Below are 20,488 nucleotides of genomic sequence, written 5' to 3' on the forward strand. Positions count from 1 at the left end.
CTAAATCTGATACAGTCTAATAAATTTCAGCTTGCAGGAAAAATGCCAGTCAGGTTTGCAAACTGGTGTGCGTTTGCTCGCTAGCATGTCTAAATGTTGATCTAGGAGGACTGTATCCAGTAGCAAGTGTCATTTAGTTACTTTTGCAATTTACTTTTCGCCTACTAAATCTAAGAAAAATCTTTGTCAAATAGGACTGGACTGAAGCCACCATGCAGCTAACCTCAGCTGTCCTGCGAACAGCATCGAAGCACTGCAATTCCTGTCACTGCTGACCAGACCTGGACTGGCTCTTGTTCCTAAAGGTGAAAGCTCTGCACATCCCATTAGCAATACCCTGAGCTCTCCAATCCTAATTTAGTAAAGGGTGAACTTGAAGTGAACCACAAAAAAGCAGACTAGCCCTAAAGATCGCACTAAGGTCACAATATATTCAGAAGTATGTCTTGCCAGTATTTTATGGAACCCAGTATTACAGATTTTGCAACTTTTGTTTACATACACAGATGCTCTGAAGAAGTGTTTCCAGCACTACTAGTCACATTATTAATACTGTCCTTGGAACCGTTTTAGTAGTCCAACATTAATCTTTTACACGCCTTGTGTTTCTGGAAAGGCCTCCTTAGCCTGGGCTAGGAAGTGCCAACATGACATTTCACTGCCAAGAAGGAGGTATCACTGTATTGGATCACAGCGAGATTTGCCTTACACAGCACTTGCCAATTTCTTCAGGTCACCCTAAGCACTGCCAAGGGCCAGGCGGGCCGGCCCTTCTCCCCCGAGACCTGCCGAACTGCCAGAAGTGCCGGCCAAGGCGCGGTCCCTAGCGGCTGCCGGGGCCAGCGCCGCAGCCAAGGTCAGGGGCCCGGCAGCCATTTCCCTCCCCCCCCCCCCCGTGCCTCTGCTTGCCGCAGGCTGCTCTGTGCTCAGAACACCCGCCCCGCTCCCCAGCGGCGGCGGGAGCAGGGGAATGGGGGGGGGGGGGGGAAAGCCCTGGGGAAGGGGGAAACAAGGCCCAGGCTGCGGCAGAGCCTCCCAGCGGGCCCTAACCCTGCTCCGCTGGGCCTGGGGCCCGGCGTGCGCGAAGAGAGGCCTGGCCTGAAATACGGGGGGAAAATGGGAGAGAACAGGGCGGCTGGGGGGGTGCGTAAGGAAAGAACTGGGCTGCGTCCTCTGCCGGCCCTGCTTCCCCTGCGGCACTGGGGGCAGGAGGCCCCGAGGGAGATGGGAGGGGGGCGCCCTGGAAGCCGGGCCGCGCCGGGCAGGGCAGGGCAGGGGCTGGGGCACCGACAGCCGCCCCACGCCCGCCCGGCAGCGCCGCCCGCCCTCGAGGCTCTCCCTCCCGCCCTCGCCCCACAATGCATCGCGCGGCGCGGCTGACATGGCGGCCGGGCCGGACTGAGCCGCTGGCGTCGGGGCCTCCAGCAGCTGGAGCCGGGCATGGCGGGGGCGCAGCCCCGGCACCCCTAGCGCCGCAGCCAGGTACCGGGCTCCAGGGGCCGGGGGGGCTCCGCCCAGCTTCCTGGGCCTCCCCCGAGGGGTGGGGGTGGCTGGGCGCGCTCCGCTCTCTCCCCCCGAGCGGGGCGGGGGGAGGCGGGCTCGGGGGGGTGGGGGGCTGTCCGCGCCGGCGCCCCCCGCCTCAGCCTGCGGCGCACCGGCTCCGCCCTGCCCCGGCCCTCCTGCCCGCGCCCCGCCTTGCCGGCCCGTAGCGGCCTTCCTGCCCCGCGCCCGGGCGGGGTGGCGGCGCTGCGGCTGCCCCGCACGCCCGGCCGGGGGCCCCGGGCTCGGCCGGGGGGGTGTTGGCGGCCCCAAGGTCAGCGGGGAGCCGGGGCCGGCCCCAGGGCCGCATCCCGGGGGGCGGGCGGCCGGAGGGCAGTGCCCGCCGGGCAGGAGCTGCGTTCGGCTTGTTGTTCTCACGCCCTGTAGAATTAAATACTGGGCGGGAGGAGAGACCATTGCAATCGGTGCGGCCCCCCCGGGGAAATGCCCCTCTGTCCTGGGCCGGCCTGGCGAGCCGTGCCCCCTCCACTGTGCCGTGCCCAAGTGAGAGGTTCTCCTTTCTATGGGTTATGATGTGCCTGAAATGACACACAGGCATCCCTTTGCCTCTGTTTGTGCTCTTTTGTTGGCTTATCTTGTATACAAATAATAGCTGAACGACTTTTCTGCTTTTGCAATATGTTGCAATTTGCCAGTTGGCTGAATGTGTCATATCACCTGAGGCCTTGTTGCTTTTAAGGTTGTCTCTGAGTATATCAAAAGAGGATGACCTCATAACACGCAGAGGAACAATCTAATCAGATTTAGGGTAAGGTAGGGATTAGTACGTTAAAAAGATAATTATATCTATGTACGGATCTAATAAATTTTTATGTCTTTGTGCCACCTCTGTCTCACCGATTCCTGAGCGCTGTGCTGTGCATTCGAGAGTCACTGCATTTCCTGAAAATAGAGGACACACGTTGTTTCTGGTTTTGTTTGACTTGTGCTTACAGTTTCAGTAGGTGTTTTTTGGGTAGATGACCCCAGATGGTTATGACATAATTGTTTTCATAAATTAGAAGAGTAAACCAGCCATGGAAATATCACTTAATTACAGTATCTGGCAGAAGGCTCTATTAGGAGCGAGAGGTCTTCTTTACAAACATCAGTTTTGTAGTGAGCTTTTAAAATAATTTTCTTGTTCTAGTGAAAATACCTTCATAAAATTAATTTTGGGCTTAATTATAATTTCCCAGAATATATGCATTGACATATGTTCCCAGAATATGTGTACAGAGGGATCAGAAAGTTCCTTCTGTCTTCTGTTCTTGCACAGAAAACAACTGGGACTTTTCCTCTCATATCTCAACTAGCAGAGGAAAAGCAGCTGCTGGATGCAGTGGGGCACCTAACCTGGTTCTCCCTCTGAAGGGAATTGCTGCTACTGGGAAAAAGAGAAAGGGGAGCAGGATTTCCCTGTGTCCTACTTAAAATCAAGATATCCCTGGGGAGCGCCTCTTAAACGTCTTGTGGATCTGCTTGTCAGGGTAAAGGTTTTGGATTATGTATTCATATTGGTACTCTAAAGCTGTTCAAAATTTTGCCCAGCTGAGAGTATATTCTGTTTTGTAGTCAAAAGTGCTTGCTTTTTAAATTTTACAAAGCATTTCTACTAAATCAACTTTATTTGTGTCCCTGTCTTAGTGAAATAATGTAATACTGGCACTGACTCGTACTGAGAACTCATAGAAGGATCCTGCAGTTTGCTTAGCAGATTAATTTGCAGAATGGAAGCCACCCAGGAAAAGTCAACATTTCTGATGCTTTTGGCATATTAAGACTATATTGTATGTTGTTTGATAAATTGTTTAATTGCACATAAATGATAGCTCAGTAACTTTTAACTTAGAAGTACTGAAAACCTATTACTTAAATTTTGTAACAACACACATTATTCTAAATTTTACTTTCTTTTTTAACCAGTAATGCACGCATACATGTGTATGTACTCATACTGTGTATCCTTGGTTCATAATTCTGATTCTAATGTTTTAGCAAATCTTTGGGAAAAAAAACAATTTATCAGATGTCCTTAGATTTTACTTTTTATTTCTGTTGGTGTAGGAAATACTATTTCCAGCAAGCAGTAATTTTCAGGTTTTAGGTTTTGGTGTCAGCAAAGCTTGACTTGGGAGTCTGAAATCAGTTTTGAGTTACAAACTGTTGTGAGTCAGTGTGTGCCAACTGTATGGATATATTCTTGGCAACTTTTCTGAAGTAGTGGTTTTCAGCACGTTTCTTTCAGTAGTGAAAGTGCTGGATCCTGGTAAAGGAGGCTTAAGGATGCTGCTGGAAGATCCATTTGCTTTAGCTGTAGTTTGTGAACTACTTTGTGGCTGATAGGAAGTAGCTCAAAGGCTGTCCCTTCCTCAGGGATGAGCGTTTGGGTGAAAGGATCTCTATTGCTTAATTACAAGATCCAGATAAACTATGCCACAGATACAGACTGCAGTATTTTTATTTAGGATAAGCGCGAAGTATAAATGAACGTTTAAGAATAAGATGGGTAGATGGAGTTAAAATGTATAGCAGTCATATAAACCAGTTTCATGATCGGTTCAGGCCTCTGAGAAGACTTTTAAGCCTATGCCACGCTGTACCGGGGTTTTCCAGCCTCCTCACCTGTATTGGTACAAATGCTGTCTGTGTTTGTTTTTGAAGTTAGAACTACTTTGGATTAGGTTCCTGATCTGGTTACAGCAGCATGTATTTTAGAGCATACAGCCACATTTGAGGCAGGTGGTACCCCTCTTCTGGCTTCAGTGCTTGCTTAGGTTGATTGTGAAACATTTAAAGGACTATTACAGTAAAACCTAGATCAGAACCAAAACATATTAAAGCATTAGGAATCTTTATATGAAATACAGAGGTAAGGGAAGCCATTGTAACTTAATTATACAGCTGGTGTGACAGAGAGAATGGCTTTCCGGAGTTAGGAACAAGAGTCATCAGCAGTAGTATCTTCAGAAAGTGGTAGTTCTTGGCGTCTGGTGGCGTGCCTTTCTTACCTTCTCAGTGAGTCATACTGTGTTGCAGAAAAGACAGCAGGTGTCAATGCAAAGAGAGAATAATCTTTAACAAGCTCATCTTGTGTGGATCTCCTATCCAGCATATTCTGCTCATTTCATAATTTAAGATATTTGCACCTAGATGTTACTCAGTTTTGTGTTGAGCAAAGCCTTTCCTGTTACTTCAGTTACTCAGCAGTACTTTTGTAATTCAGATATGATCTTGTTACAGTTTATATATATACACTCACACACACAAGCTTATTTATCTGGTTACTACTCTTTGCAAGTTTTCAGTCCTCCATGTTGCAAATACAACAGCAGAGCTTCCTACTGAGTTATGTATTTTTAGTAAACCCAGAGTGCTAGTTTTATTGCATCCCTGTTTTGTGTGTTAAATTTTGTGTGTACTGCACTGGCTTCCTTCTAGATAGATTTTGGTAGTATTATGCTTACTAGCCTATATTCTGTAGCCTGTAGGAACAGGAAGGCCTGAAAGGCTACATAGCACTTAAGTTAGTTGCTAAGAATACTGGTGGATTTATTGCTGGTGGAGCTTGAGGCGCTTTAGTGGCCAGTAATCTCTGATAGTTTTAAGTGTGGAAAAACATCCAGGATTGATAATAGTTTGTACTAAGTTATGTCTAGTTCATCATAAAACAAACATAAACGTGTGATAACTTTTCCTAAACTATTGGCATAGAATATGGGAGAAGCCTGAATGATTTGTAGAAGCCCTTAAGACACAAAAATAGGCCTAATGCTGTAAACAGAATAGAGACACCACCACCACCGCACCACACATAAGGCTGTCTGTAGACATTACCTGTGCTGCAATCTGAGCAGAGTGCAGAAGATGACCTTTCTTTTTGTTCCAGTCTGTGGCTGTAACCTTTGTTTGCTGAATTTCCTTGTATTTTTGTTGAGGAAGTTCAGCTGGGCTATATTGGTAATCAGGTGAGGGGGTGGGGGGAATGAGGTTAATCGCCCCACTTACTGTTGGAAGGCTGGCTGGGGAGATTTGAGCTTAAGGGACAATCATAATGGGACAGATAAAAGCAGGTCTCAGATAAAATACAAGTCTCTCTATCTCAAGGAGGGAGTGTTTTATAGAAACAGGTTGATAATAATTATGTTTGTAGTACTTTAGCTGTTTATAGTTAATCTAGTACTCCCTGGGGAAACGAAACCTATGAGACTGTTCTCTTCCTTTAGCTGCTCTTCTACACTCTTGTCGTTAGTTTTGGACATTTCAGCCAGTTTGACCAAATTTTAGAACCTATTTGAAGTAACGTCAAAAGATTGTTTAGTTTCTGTAGGTTTTCTGGAAGAATCATACCTCAGCAGAGGAGGGGTCTGCTGAGGGGAAAGCAGGAGGAAGTTACGGTTCCTCTTAGGGAGTAGCCAAGAAATCGGTCAGTGTGTATGTTCCTTCAGCTGCAGTATATATTTATCCCCTGCTTGCCCAATGGACTGCGATTGGGAGAGTGAGAGAGGAGTACAAAATGGGATGTGTAGGAAACCTGGTCCATTCAGTTCTGCTGGTAATGAAATGATTGAAAAAAGAAATGCTTTGCAGAAGAGCGACTCAGAATGCAAGAGCTCACAGTTTAGCTTAGCCTTCATCTTTGAAGAGGCCCTGTTAATGGTAGTCTGACCCAAGATGTATGCTTTTGAAGGAGTTAAATGCAGTTGAACAACTGGAGAGGAAGGAGTGGAAGGGCAGTGGGTAGAAATATCTTGAAAGTGTGGTGGGTTTTGTGTTGTTGTTGGTTTTGTTTCCTGTTTGGAAGTAAGCCTTACCCTGAGGTTTTTGCAATTCAAATGCAGAATTTTCTAATGCTAGTCTGCGAGAAGGAGGCAACAAAAGAAACTGACAGAAGTGAAAGTGAAACAGTGTCGTTCCTTCCTTTAGTGAATCTAAAATGCATTCTGCAGTGGTGAAGGTGAAGCTGATTTTAACCATTTTTAATTTGGTTGTTGTAGGTATGTATAGGCCTAATAGGTTGGATGGTATCTTGTCTGACTTCAAGCTGTTGTGTTTCAGCCAGATTAGTTTTCTACAAAGAGCTGATTTCAGAGGAGAGACGGGCACTGTACGTTCAGAAAGCAGGGGCAACAGAGTCCCCCGTAACACCAGAATATTTAATAAATTAAATACACTGAAATGATTTCAACATGTGAATCATATCCCACTTTGCAGATGCAGGTAAAAACTCTTGCCAGTCTGCCTGGGAGAAAATTCTTTGATTTAAGGTCTGGCAATTTGGCATGAGCCTGAGCTTGTGCATAAGACGTGCCATCCAGGTTTCTAGAAAGATGCCACCTCAGCACTGATTCACCCCACCCTAGTGTTTTGTTTCCAACTGTGTTACTCTTTTTGGAGGCACTCCCTTCCCTCCTCCCCTCTGTCATATGTAGATGACCAATATCTGACAGAGGAGGAAGGATCTTTTTGAGACCGTCTGGGGTTCAGTGGTGGTCTTTTTTGTTTCTTTCTTTGTTTTTTTGGTTTTTCTTGTTAAGTTTCACTAGTTGGTTTACATTGCAGTTCTTTGTGAGATGGTACTGTGGTTACTATTGAGTATGTTAAAAAAGTTTAGATGATTTTTTGTTTGTTAAATCATTTCAGTATTAAAGAACAAAAGAAAAACGCAAAAAAATCCCAAAGTACAATAACATTATTGCACTTGCATTTCAGATTCTGAATTTCATTGTGAAGTAAGTTGTTTTTGTATGAAATATTCTTGTTTTATGAAATTTCATGACCTATCTTCATACTTTGTAGGAACAAAGACTATCTGTGCTTTTTAACCTTAAATACTTGCATTTGATTACACTCACTTTCTTAGTATGTAATGTTATCACAGTATGCAGTTACCTGCGTTACAGCTTTTATGAACAGTTACCTTTTTTCCCCATCACATTTATATATTTGATTAAAGCTTATGAATTCCTTTTGAAAATATAACTGTATTTTATCGAATGGATGAGATCAAATCATTTGAGCCTACAGTAGAATTTTTGTGTTGGTTTTTTTTAAACCTTCTTGCAAAATATGAATCTAACAATATGACACTTAAAAAAAGCAAAGCAATATGAAGCCCCATTTTTCCTCCAACGCTGGAGTTTCATGGTAGCTTGAAGCTGGAAGTGGTGCCAAGAGAAGTTGTCCCCACCCTACTAGTTGTTTGTTATTACCAGCTCGTGCTCCTCCTCCTCCCTTGTGCCAGCTTTATGTTAAGCTGGATTGGTTTTCTGGTTTTGTTCGCTGCAGTACTACACAAGGGAGGGAGCAGCCCGAGGACTGGGAGTAAGTAGCCGGGGTTGGAGAAAGGGTGTTACTGCTCCTGTCACTTGGTGCTGACCTACGCTACTATTCAGTGAATGAGGAAGTGTGGCTTTGGTGTACTCCAGTCCAGAGTTGAAGGATGATGTGGATGTCAGAAATGAACCAGAAATGAAAGTGGAATTGATGTGTGTGGGCTTTTTTTTTCTCTATTTTTGGTTTCCACCCCCACCCCTTCAGGTTGAGCAACTATAACATAAGGAATAGTTTAGAATTTGAAAAATCTCACTCTCTCTTCTGGTTTTATATTAAAAAAAAATCACGGTAGAGCACAGTTTAAAGATAGCGACATCCTGTACATACCTGTAACATTGCATCAGTCTATCGAGCAGTGTTTGATATTGATGGTCAGAGACTAGAATAATTTAGCCAACCTGTGGGGACCCTGGCTTCTTCTTGCCACACTGAGACTTGGGCAGCACGGGTACAGGTGGGCAGTAGTGCCTGCTGCTGAGCCAGTGAGATCTGCTATGGGAAAGACGGACTACAATCCAAAGGCACTTTTAGTCTTTTCAATTTTTGGTCTTTGATATTTGGTCTAGAAGTAAGAGCCAGGTGTAATCACTATTTAATAGAAAATAGTTGTAATAGTAATTAAATGTATTTGTGAGAGAAAATACTAGCTGATGGAATTAATTTAGAAATACAGGTTATCCTTTTTTTTTAAGTTTTATATTTTACTGAAGACTATGATGCTAATATTAACTTCATGAAAATTCTTGTGGGCTTTGTTTCTTTGTTTGATTTTCATTTTTGAAAGATAATATGTATTTTCAATTATGTCAATAGAGGCTTAACATAACCAGTTTTAATGTGCTTTGTGTCCTGAAGTATTTTCCGATTTGTGTCTTTTCAAAGTGAGAGAGATAGTAACTACATTATATAGCTTGAGAAAAAAATTACTGTCCTTTATACTGATAATATTCAGAAGGGTTTTTTTAACCAGCCATTTTAATCTGATCCTTCCTTCTGGTTCTTAATATGTAAGTACAAAAGTACGTTGTTATATTTCTAATAGTTGTAATCCATTTACTTTTCTATTATTCCTTTTCTTCGCTAAATTATAAGCTACTTATTTTTATGGGTTCTCTAAAATGCAGAAATTTCCGTGTATCATGTTTTTACCTACCAAATACGTAGCTGGACAGGAAAGAGAGAAACTCTGAATGCCATATCTTGCTCTTGTTTTATAAAATGTATTTTCTTCTATGTCTAATACTTCATTCTCATAATTTTTTATTGCTATCTCAAGGTAATTAAAAAAAAATCAAGTTCTTTTTTCAAATTCCCCCTTCATTTTCTATATAAGTAAGAATAATTAGTTACAGACTTATTCATGCTTTGCTTCCTGTTGGAAGAACAATCTTTGAGTTGTCTCCAACATAAAGCTCAGATGATATACCATCTGAAAGACTGAGGTTTAGATAAGTTAATCCGCAACTAAACAAAGTATTTACTATTTCTTGTTTCTTTTGGCTAAGCAAAATCTTATTTAATTGATGGCAGTTAACTTATATGAGAATTGTATGTGTCAGAAATTTGCTGAAATGTCTGTGGATACAGGTGATTGTCAGGTTTATTATTCTTTGAGCTATATCTCTAAATTTTTTTTTAATCAGTTAATGAAATGTAGCTTGCTTGCTGGAAACTGAATTAGTTTTCTCTAGTGGCTAATTTGAGCTGTATGTTTATTGAGTGGTATTTTTAGATGTGTTAGATTTTTTTTTTTCTTTTTTTTCCCCAGTGTAGTTGCAGACATCTTGGTTCTTGGTTTTTTTTTCGTAAGGCCAAAAATAGGAAGAAAAGAAAAAGGCAAGCTGTTGGCAGGTTTATCACTGAGTGTTTTTTACCATGTTCTGCCATTTTTCAACTCTTCCTATCCCCTCTTCTTTTAACTAGAAGTCAAGATGATAAAAATTTTCATGAGTTTTACTTTAATACAGAATGTATTACGAAAATTCACTTTTGCCTGTGGGGGGAATATGCTTCCTATAATAATTTGTAGTTATGCTTTTCTTTAGAGAGGCTTATTTTAATGCATTGTCTGCACAGAGCTTTGATATTTTTCCTTCAGTTTAAAAATGTCTATCATTATTTCTTCAGTAGACAATCAGCTACGATCCTTGCCTGCACAGTGGATTTAAAATCAACCGCAAATTGCTGAAGAATTGCACTTCAAGTGGTCTCAAGAGACAGGGGAAGCAGGTCTTCACTATAATGGAAGAGGCCAGGAGCTCAAAGAATGGAAATCATGACCCAAGGAAGTCTGTCCGTCTTGTCTGTGAGGAAGGCAAAGCAGTCAAAGTTACAAATAATCAGAATTATAAACATAATAGAAATGACAAATCTGTAAAGGATGTTGGGAGAAGTTCTCCAAGTGGGAATAGCAGCAAAAAAAGTAAACAAAATGATGCTTGTTCTGAAAAACAAGGAGAAAATAAATCAGGCAAAGTAAATAGTTGTATTCCTGGAACTAAAGATATGGGGTCAAACGTTCAGGATCGAAGTCACGGAAAAGCAAAAAAATTTTCTAACTTATCAGCCACAGTGGAAAACCTGAAACAGACAAAAGCTCAACCAGTGGGAGAAAACTTTCCAGGCTCCCATGTTTCAGGGAATGGAGTCAGTGCAGAAAGCTTAACAGCTACACACAAAGGGAAACTGATGCTGGAAAATCCACTGGGAGTTCATACTTTGAAGACTAATGTTGATCAAACCAGTGATTCTGGTAAGACTGCTTCAGATCAAAGAAAAATGGAGCATAAGCCTGATGACTTCAGTGAGTATTATTCAACACTGGTTTAGTCCGTTTTCTTGTGGTAAAATCGTTAGCAATCTGAAATGGGCTTTGAAATGGTTGTGTTTACATATTTTTTTTTCACATAAATACGTTGTTGATTGCGTTTAGAGAGAACATATGCTCTCATACAAGCATCTTACTTAGAGAGGAAGAGATTATGGTAATAGCTGTCCTTTCTTCTCATGCCTAAGACCTGAACATCTTTGCAAGATACTATGTGTGGGTTTCAGGCAATTTTGTGAGTATAGTGTCTTGGAAGGGGGGAACCATTCATAATATCATTGCCAGTTGTGGAAATGCCAGCTCTTACTGCTTTTCAGAAAGATCAGTGGAAAAATCAGCAAGAAAAATTTTTTTTATACACATAGGGGGAAAATATTTACCATTTTTCCCTGTGATTGTTGTGCTCCTTTTGTTACTGAAAGTGTTTAAAATACGTTTTAGCAGATGGCTTTTTGATTTAGGGAATTCTGGAGTATGTACCAACCATCAGTGATTACTCTTAGAAGTGTTCAATTCTTATACATATTTTTCAATTTTAGAATTAAATATATGGATCAGGCTTTGCCCTCACTTCAGGTTAACTCAGTTCAGGATTTGTCACATTTTTTCAGAATTAAGGGTTTTTTTAAATAAAAATGCTGTTGTAAGGTTATGTGATAGTGCAGATTTGAAGTATTTCCCACTACTGCAACAGCTACAGCAGTTGCTTGTATGGAAATACTATGAAAATATTAAAGTGCATATTTTTTTATCTATCTTAATAAAACTCAACAGGAAAAACAAGTTGAAATGTCAGCATCCTGTGATCAGTCAGCTCTTTGTAGACCACCATCATTATACTGTAGGGACCATCTGTCACTGAGAAACCAGGACTTGAAAACTTTTTCAGTTTTGATCCCTAGCCTAGTCTTGGGGCACAGACCTCATTTGAAAGGAAAGGAAAAAGGAAAAAAAAAAAACAAACCACAAATAAACCCTTGTTTTTGCTGATGTAAAAACTGCTGGAATAATTTAAGATGTAGATGTTTGTACAGATTAGTGGACTATGAACAATTCATAGGCATCTGGAGGAACTGGCCTTTCGGAACTGACCTGCCTGTTTGTGAGTAGCAGTGTTGCAGAACTCACTGGTTGCTAGCCGTGGGTGGCAAGGTGTCGCAGTATGGTCAGGTGTAACTCCAGAAGCCTTCTAAATAGAAGGCTTGAAATGCCTGATGACTGGCTCTGTAAGATCATTTGGGCGAGTGTCTTTAAAGCAGTTCTATGACTGTTTCATTAAACATGTTGAGTAAAAATTGTATTGTGTAAAAAAAAAAAATAATTTTTTTTTTAAGTTCTTATTTCTGTTATAGTAGAGCATCAGGATGTCACATTCTCTGTTCACTCTTAGTAGCAGACTAGTCTCTGAAGTCTCTCCAAAATACTGTTTAACATACTGGAAAGATTCTAACGTCTAAGGTGATTTTGACTAGCCTTTGGACAAAAACAGAAATTTTTTTTAGCTCTAATTTATGGCTAGCTCCTTAGCGAGAGACTCTTAACTGCTCTGTACTCTTAATTTTCACTTTTCCTCTCCTTGAGTTACTCTGAAGAAAGTAACTATTTTTTTCTCTAGATAAAGTAAAGAATTCTGAATCAACTAAAGAACATGCTTTGGAAGCTGATTATTTAGAAAACACCGCTGTTATTGATGAATCTAATCTGACATCTGAACAGCAGCTAGGATTGAAACAAGCTGAAGAACGTCTGGAAAGAGATTATATCTCCCGACTTGAAAAAGTAGGTTGAGTTATTTATTAGATAAAAAAGAAAATGGGTGTCTTCTTTCATTATCATCACCATACTTCTGGTTGGGTGGTATTTCTACTAGAGCCTGTTACCTCTGTTTCTTTCTTCTTTGTAATGAATCACTTCAGCGATCTAAGGTATTAGCCCTAGTAGTTGACTAGTCATTCATTGTGGCAGATGATATGGATTGGAAACTTAAGTGTTCCTTTTGTGGCACGTGTGGCCTTTGTAGAACAGTATTTTTTGATTCTGCAGACCTAAATGTCTGCAGTTCCATTACTTATCTAAGATTTTCTAGACAGTCTAGTTATCTGGAAACTCAGAATACAGGATCAAAAGGAACCTTGTGGTATCTTCAGTATATTAGCCTTCCATCAGTCTGACTCACCTATATTGAAGATGACTCCTTAAAAATGTTTGTCTAAACTGTTCTTACCTCCAGTGAAACAATTTTCAAAGTCAGTACAGATAACCCAGGAGTTTTTCTTATTGTCTAATGTAAGTGTCTCTTTTTATCATTTTAATCCCTTATATGTTGTCCTAGGAAAATAAACCCAGGTTTATTACATTTTTCTGCAACTTTCTACACATCTAAAGATCATTGCTGTTCCTGCAGTCTTTCCTTCTTTAGACTTACTCTTTGTTCTTTGTTCTTAGGGGTTTTTTAGTTAGTGGCTCATTCTTGTTGCTTTTCTGTAGTCATCCACTGTGTAAATGGTATCCAAAATTGGACATGTGATTTCAGCTGAGGCCTTACATATAAAGAGGAAAACTGACTTCATCTGCCCGCAATACAGTATTTATGTTTAGGATCTCTTCAGCAGCAATAGGATGTTGGTTTGTAGTTTGACCAGCAATCATCCCCATATCCTTTTCATAAGAAATGTTTAGTCAGATGTTCCCAGCCCTGTATTGTCTGCAGTTGATAATAGCTAAGGAGGAATGATACTTTGCTTTGGTATTATTTAATTGCATCTGATTTATTTAATTTCTCTAATTTGTTGTGATCACTGAAATTCTGTTGTAGTTTACATCTTCTGTAACCTCTCCCAACTTGGTATCATTCACATTTGTAGTCAGCACAACCTCTATCGTAGTTCCTAAGTCTTCAACAGAAATATGAATGTTTCTGACCACAGAAGAACTCCTGTTGAAAAATACTTGGCAGATACTTTTAGTCTGGTGGTGAACCAGTCTAGGTATGTGAGCTCAGAGGAGAGTTTTCTGAGCAGTTTTGTTCCCACCTTACTGTTCTTTATTTAGATAGTATTTAGGGTCTCCTTTTGAGACTGATACTATGACAAGTGACAAAAACTTTGTAAAATTCAAGATACAACATCTGCTGCTGCTTCTTCAAGCCCTGTGATTTTATTTTTAAAAAGCAACCCTAAAATTGGTTTAGTGCAATTTGTTCATAGCAGATCAGTTTGTCACCTATGACCTGTTTTTTTTCCTTATGTGCTTATTAATAACTTAATTATTGCAGCATTTTTCTGGATGCTAGTTCTGACTGGTCTCTTAATTCCTTGGCTCATCCTCTTTAGCCTTTTAAAGATATTCTTAAATTTTTCTTTCCTAGTGATCTGGAACATTTCCATTCTCTGAGTTCTTTAAAATACAAATGGCTCTGAGATGGATTAGCTCCCTGAATATCCAAGCACAGATATTCAGGGATTTTACGAGGCTTGGCTTCAAACAAGCCAAACATCCAAACTATGCATCTTATCTTACTCAAGGAGTAGTCCATAGCTTTTTTTTGTCTTGCTGTTTTGAGTTCTTGCCCCTTTCATTGGTGTGAAGCGTAACTAGATGATTAAAAAAGGCTTTACAATGAAGGCAAAATAAAAGATTTACATGATTCAACCTTTCTGGCAACATCTGTTGACATAATACTGCAGATCAGTATTGTAAAGTATACCCAATTTTAAAAAATACTGTTATTGCTGATATTCATTCCGGTTTAGAGGAGTGGTAAAATATTTTTAATCTTCATTCATCAGGTATCATATACTTGAATCTTCTGAGCTAGAGTGTAACTACCTATAAGTTGTTTTCCAAATGGATGTTTAATTTCATCTTACTAGGTTTCTGTCTCTTAGAAAATAAGTATGACAAGATTTAGTATTAAAAGCATAATGACTATTTTATTTTAAATTTAAATTTACTCTGCAGTTGGAGAATATCAGACATTTTTTCCCCAAAAGCAAAGATCGAACTCAGTAGGTGGAAAACCCCAAATTTAGCAGTGGTTTAGATTTCCACATAGCAAGTCAATTTTTTTAAAGTCATGTATAGTCTACCTTAGTGTCTTAAAATGTTCTCTGTTCATTCATTGTTATGTCACTGTTTTCAGCACACTTTTCGATTTTAGTAAATACAGACCTATTAGAATTAAGATGAAAATGTTAAGTAGGGTTTTTTCTTTCCCAGTGGTAACTGATAGCAGTTATTGGAAAAATAAAGTCTGGAGGAAAACTAGGGCTTTTTGTTGGGGCCCTTTTGTCTTTGCAGTGAGCATATCAAAAGGCTTCCAATCTAGCTATGTTTTATTTGAGCGAGAAAATACAACTGCAGGATGAGACAGATAAAGTGGAGTATTTTGCAAGCAGCCCCTCACCTTTGCAGAGGTGGTCTGTTCTGCCTTTTGGTCTAGTAGTTCGTGGTGGTTTTCTGGTTGAATAAACTCCACAGCATCTCCTCTTGGGCCCTAGGAAAATAGTGCCCCTCACATCATCTCCTGAGGCTTGGCTTCTTGCAGACTCTCAGGGGTCTCCCAGGTGGCAGCTCTCCATTTGTGTACTCTGTCTCTCCCAGCCTTGTCTGTAGAAAGCGATTCTTGCCCTGCATGTTTCTTCAATTCAGAGCATCCCAAATTATTCATCAAAATGGAATAATCTTAACCTTGTCAGAGGATCCCACCTTACCCAGTGTACAGTCATTGGTATGTTCTTCCTTGCTGGCCAGCCATGCCCTTTTTAATAGAACAAAAAATGCGGTACTTGCACAGGACGCTGTGTATATGCTAGCCAAACGGCAACACCATCTGTCATAATATGTATAGTAGATAATATGATGAATACTTCCCATTTTCTCATCAGAGAAGAGAGGATAGGTGCCGAGTTTTAATAAATCCATAGTTATTAAAAGCTTGAGCTGACAAGGGAATGGCTTACTGGCCTTTAGGTCAGCCTAAAGAGGCATAAAGTCTTCAGTCTTAATATTGCCTCACTAAAATTTACTGAGAGGTATAATATTCAAGTCATCTCACTTCCTTTCCGTGCTTTCCCCACTTGTCATATGGGTAAAAATCCATTTCTGCTGTATTTTTTGAAGATTACTTAATGTTTGCAAAGCGCCTTGATATTGCAAGTGTTACATAATTGTTAAATACATTTTATTATTCAAAGAATTGAGTTTTTCAGACACTATTAGCAGAAACATTTTCTTTTAATCTATGGCCATTTTTCCTCAGCGCTCCCCAGAATACACCAACTGTCAGTATCTATGCAAGCTCTGCTTAGTTCACATTGAAAATATCCAGGGAGCTCACAAGCATATTAAAGAAAAACGTCATAAGAAAAATATAATGGTAAGTTAATAAAATTCTGACTGATTTTTTTGTTCTTTTTCTTCCTTCTGTTTTTGTTTTTGTTTTGTTTTGTTTTAAAGAAAAAATATCATATGTGGTATGTTTTCTTTGGTCATCTTCATTTAGGTGAAAGTTTATGTGCTGAGCAGAGATCCACAAATTTCTGTTTCTTGTTTTCTGTTTGCAAAGAATGGCTTGATGATCTGTCTCTGAGTAGTGGACAGTTCATCATACTTATAGTAACAGAATGCAAAGTAACTTAGGTGAGAAACACACTTAGTTTTTCTGTTTCGCCCCAAAATAGTATCATTGGTAGCAAGACCTCCAGGGACTGGAGGTGGGGTTGGGGATGTTGGTTTTTTCCTGTTCTCTTTTGTCTGACTTCAAGTTTTTATCTACATCCTTTCTGTGATGGGTGGGCGGAGTGAATAGTATGTATAGACTACAAAAAGAGAGTTAGAGTAGGGAGGGATGCGGTTCCTGAGTCACTCATCATCTGCCTGGGTTTATGCATGTGTTTAATATGAAAAACAGTTCTAAGGAATTCAAAGAGAAAAACAGTTTCTTTATCAGATACCATGGTGTTACTGTTTGCTTTGCTTTGAAGAGCTGCTACATGCATGAAATCCAATAAAAGGCACACAGATTTTCTTGCCAACCCATTTTTGTAAATGCTGATGAATAGCTACAAATTCCCCAGTATGTAGGGCTTTGTGATTCAGATGGTTAAAATTACTTTTCGTACAACCATTCCCCAGAATTCAATCAATGATTTATTCCTGTTCCCATGTATTTCTTACCATACTTCTGTTTGATAGAATTAGAACATTAATTACATATATGCAAGCCATCACTTAGAAGACCCTGAATGCCATAAATCCATTACGTCTCAGAAAGTAATGTTTTTGTATTATGTTCAGTTACTATTGGTAAAGGATTCTGGTTCTCTTGCTGTCTGCTAAATTGCATCATGGGAAAAAAAATCAATAAAATGGCAACGAACCCGCGCCATGTTTGATATTGTACCATGCTTTTCATCTGCATGGAGATAAGAATTGAGGAATGAGGTTTCTTTACCACCGACTGGAAATACTAGAGGACAGGGAGCTGTTTCAGTTTTTAACTCTTGTTTTCAAATAGCTTTATGTAGTGTGTCACATTACAGTGATAAGAGGTATGTAACTGTGTAAATGTTACTTCATGAAATATACCTATTTACAGCTCTAACTATGAGACACATGACTGCCAAATAAGCTTGGTAGCAGCGGTGGCTTCCCTACTCAAGAAAAACCTGAAAGCAGTGACACTGAAAAAACCACAGCCCGTTAGAAATGCACATATTCTTTCTTATACTAAATTTGTTCAGATAAGAACAGAAGAGTTGAGAGATGCAGCCAGAACTAACCAAGCGATCTCATACTGGATTGTGTTTTCTTAGTGTATAATTATTTTCTGTTTATTATTTATTTCTGTTATCAGTCACGTATTTCATGTAGTTGATGAATTTGTAAAACAAGTGATTGTTGTACTTACTCCTAAATGACGATGCATCTGACGTATTTCTTGCTGTTGGATTAAATTGATTATAATTTGATGCACTAAAAATAGCACTTTCCGGCACCAGCTGTTAAGGCAGCAGTGGGACTCAAAATTTCTTGGAACTAGGAATACTTTCTCTGCCTGTGATATCTTCTTCAAGTAAATCCGCTCTGGAAAAAATGTGTGTGACTCTAGAAAAACGTTCTCAGCTCAGTTACTTTTATTATGTACGAACAATTACAGCTTTTCATTTCCTTCGATGAAATCTGTTTCAGAACTGTCAGAAAATTTGGTTCAGGAATGTAACACAGCAGATTTCCTCTCTGGTTGCCAGCTGTGAAACAACATACTCTCTTAAACACTGAGCATCTACTGTCATTTCTGTAAGCTAACTACATTTGCCAGTTAGGCAGGCAGGGTTCCTACCTTTGAAAGTGTTTGGTCCGGACACCATGTCAATAGAAGAACACAAACAGCAAACATGCAGTAGTATGAGATAACTTTTTTCTCTTAAAATACTGGTTTTAACTTTTATTACCCAACAATTATTCAGGAGAAACAAGAAGAAAATGAGCTGCGTGCACTCCCACCCCCCTCTTCTGCACAGTTGGCTGCTCTGAGTTTTGCACTCATCGAGGCAGCAAATGAACAAGGCATATCAGATGATGACTTCAGAATTCGTCAGGAAATTGTAAATGAGATGGAGAAAATTATTCAACAACCCTTACCAGGTATTCACAGTATTCTCCATTTTCTTTAGGTGAAAATTTTTCCTTTGTCTTAATTTTTACACAGATTTTGATACCTTCCATAATGGTGAATTAATGCATTTGGGATTAATATATCTTTGTATTATACAATATTAATATATACAGGCATTTTAGTACAGACTGGTGGTTGATTTAAAAGGACCTAAGAGACCTCCAAAAAGAGGAAAATATAATTGTGCTTCTTTTTGGCGTATGTTTATTGAAGCTATTGGTCCTCTTTAAAGTGGTGATTTCTGATGAAGATTGGAAATTTCCATGGCATGAAATGTTTCCTTCCTGGTCGTGTTTGAAGCCTCAGCCACTGTGCATTTTCTTCAGGCTCTAGTCCTACAAACCCTTCCACCTATACCTTACCTAGAATTACTGAATATCTGTGGCTGCTAAAGTAGAGATTACTTTTTTCCCCAAGTGCACTTAATCATACTAATACAAATGTAGCAGGAAGGGGAAATGAGGAGTTTAAAATGTGTTTTTTTCCTGATAGTCCTTCAGTTGTTTATAACATCTTTCAGGGCAGGTAAAAGTTGCATAAGGCAATTTTTCTTAAGCATAGTTTGAGGGGAAAAAAAATTGGACCTCTGCTATGAGTGATTTTGGCAAGCGTATGAGACATTTTCCGTACTTAATTGTGATCTGAAATATCTGCAGGTAATATACGACATTTTCAGTGCTTAATTGTGATCTAAAATGTCTGCAGGTACTAATCAGTAACTGTTCATTAAAACAAGTCATTAAAATCAACAAGGGTTGTTGTTTGACAGGTATTTCTTCTCATGTGTATTTATGGTTAATGGGTCCTAAAGTGAGGAGAGGTGTACTTTGAGATCAACTATAGCTTCCCAGAGTCCCTTGAACTGTCTTAAATAGGTCAAAATACTACATTTACTTAACTACGTATAAATATCATACCTTATCTGCCTTTTCCTTGAGTGCTTTATGTTGATTAAAAAAAAAAAAAAAAGTCTGAGTAGGTTAAATGCTTAGTCCCTTTTCTCTGCTTCAGTGGGTCAATTAAAGTTCAGTGCATTAATAGAGTTTGTAAAAATTGTCTAGATAAGATGAATTATAGTCTTTCCCCTCCTCCCCCTTCAGAAGTACAGTGTGTTACTTCAATAGAACATTAAACATTCAAATCCAGTTTATACTGATACTGGAAAATAAAATAATGTAAGTAATACAACAATACAATAATATTTGATATTTGCATCTTTACACTGATTTCTCATCATCTCCTATAGTTAATACACTGGGAGATTGAGAGCTGACTTTTGGAGCCATGGTAATTTTGACTTTATGCAGTGGTTTGTTTTTCAATGAATCTGAACAGAAGGAGATACTAATCTCATTGACAAAAACTACGTTTTCAAACTTTTTACTTAATCTTGAATTTGATTAATTGAATGAAACTTAATATTGAAACTGGGTTGATATTCTAAACGGTCCTTTTATTTTAGACATAACTTCTTTTTTCTCTTTGGTCTATGAGAATACAGTAGTAAGAAAGATTTTGTTTGCTGCAGGATGAGTAGCTTTAGTTTTAGGAGCTACATTAAATGTATGCTTCAACATAAGGTGCTGAACAGAATAGGGCTTTGTAGGGTGGAGGTTTGCTAATCTGTTTGCTCTTTAGTATTGCCATATGTGGCTCCTAGTGCAAACTTCTTTTCTGACACACTGTTGAGTTTTCCACTGATGGTATATTAGCATAAGACAAAGCAAAGCAAATTATTACTTGAGTGTTGGATTTGGAAGGGACTGAGCATAGTCTTGATTTTCAGCTGACATAAATATGTCAGAGTCCTAATATATATTACAGAAAAGTTTTCATCTAAAAATTTATGTCAGGAAGTGGGATAAATTACTCTTTATGGAGTGGAATGACATTTCTCATGATATTATTACTGAATAGTTACTTTCTGATTAGTTTAGATGGGTTGTACATCTTTGCAGTAAGGAACAATATTAAGTACAAAACCACTACATGGATACTGTACTTTGTGTCTTGGATTATATTGAAGTTATGTTTTATATGCATGTTTCGTAATGAATTGTGCATTGGAACTTGCTATTGAAATTAGCAGATTGTAGCACATATAAAAA

General features: G+C 39.3%; 1 protein-coding gene across 3 annotated transcripts in view; it reads left to right on the forward strand.

Moving 5' to 3' along the window:
- The first annotated feature begins 1,370 nt into the window (after positions 1–1,370).
- TUT4 (terminal uridylyl transferase 4) overlaps positions 1,371–20,488 on the forward strand; it is a 49,881-nt gene continuing 30,763 nt past the window's right edge. For 2 of the 3 annotated variants that reach the window (XM_037404828.1, XM_037404830.1), the window contains exons 1-5: positions 1,371–1,482; positions 10,003–10,678; positions 12,318–12,481; positions 15,963–16,079; positions 18,172–18,349. In XM_037404828.1, coding sequence (XP_037260725.1) covers positions 10,117–10,678; positions 12,318–12,481; positions 15,963–16,079; positions 18,172–18,349 — 1,021 coding nt within the window. In that variant the 5' untranslated portion in view covers positions 1,371–1,482; positions 10,003–10,116. The remainder of the gene's footprint in view (positions 1,483–10,002; positions 10,679–12,317; positions 12,482–15,962; positions 16,080–18,171; positions 18,350–20,488) is intronic. The other variant, XM_037404829.1, reaches the window with a different exon arrangement.

The sequence above is a fragment of the Falco rusticolus genome, chromosome 11, assembly GCF_015220075.1.
Source record: "Falco rusticolus isolate bFalRus1 chromosome 11, bFalRus1.pri, whole genome shotgun sequence".
Taxonomy (NCBI): Eukaryota; Metazoa; Chordata; class Aves; order Falconiformes; family Falconidae; genus Falco; species Falco rusticolus.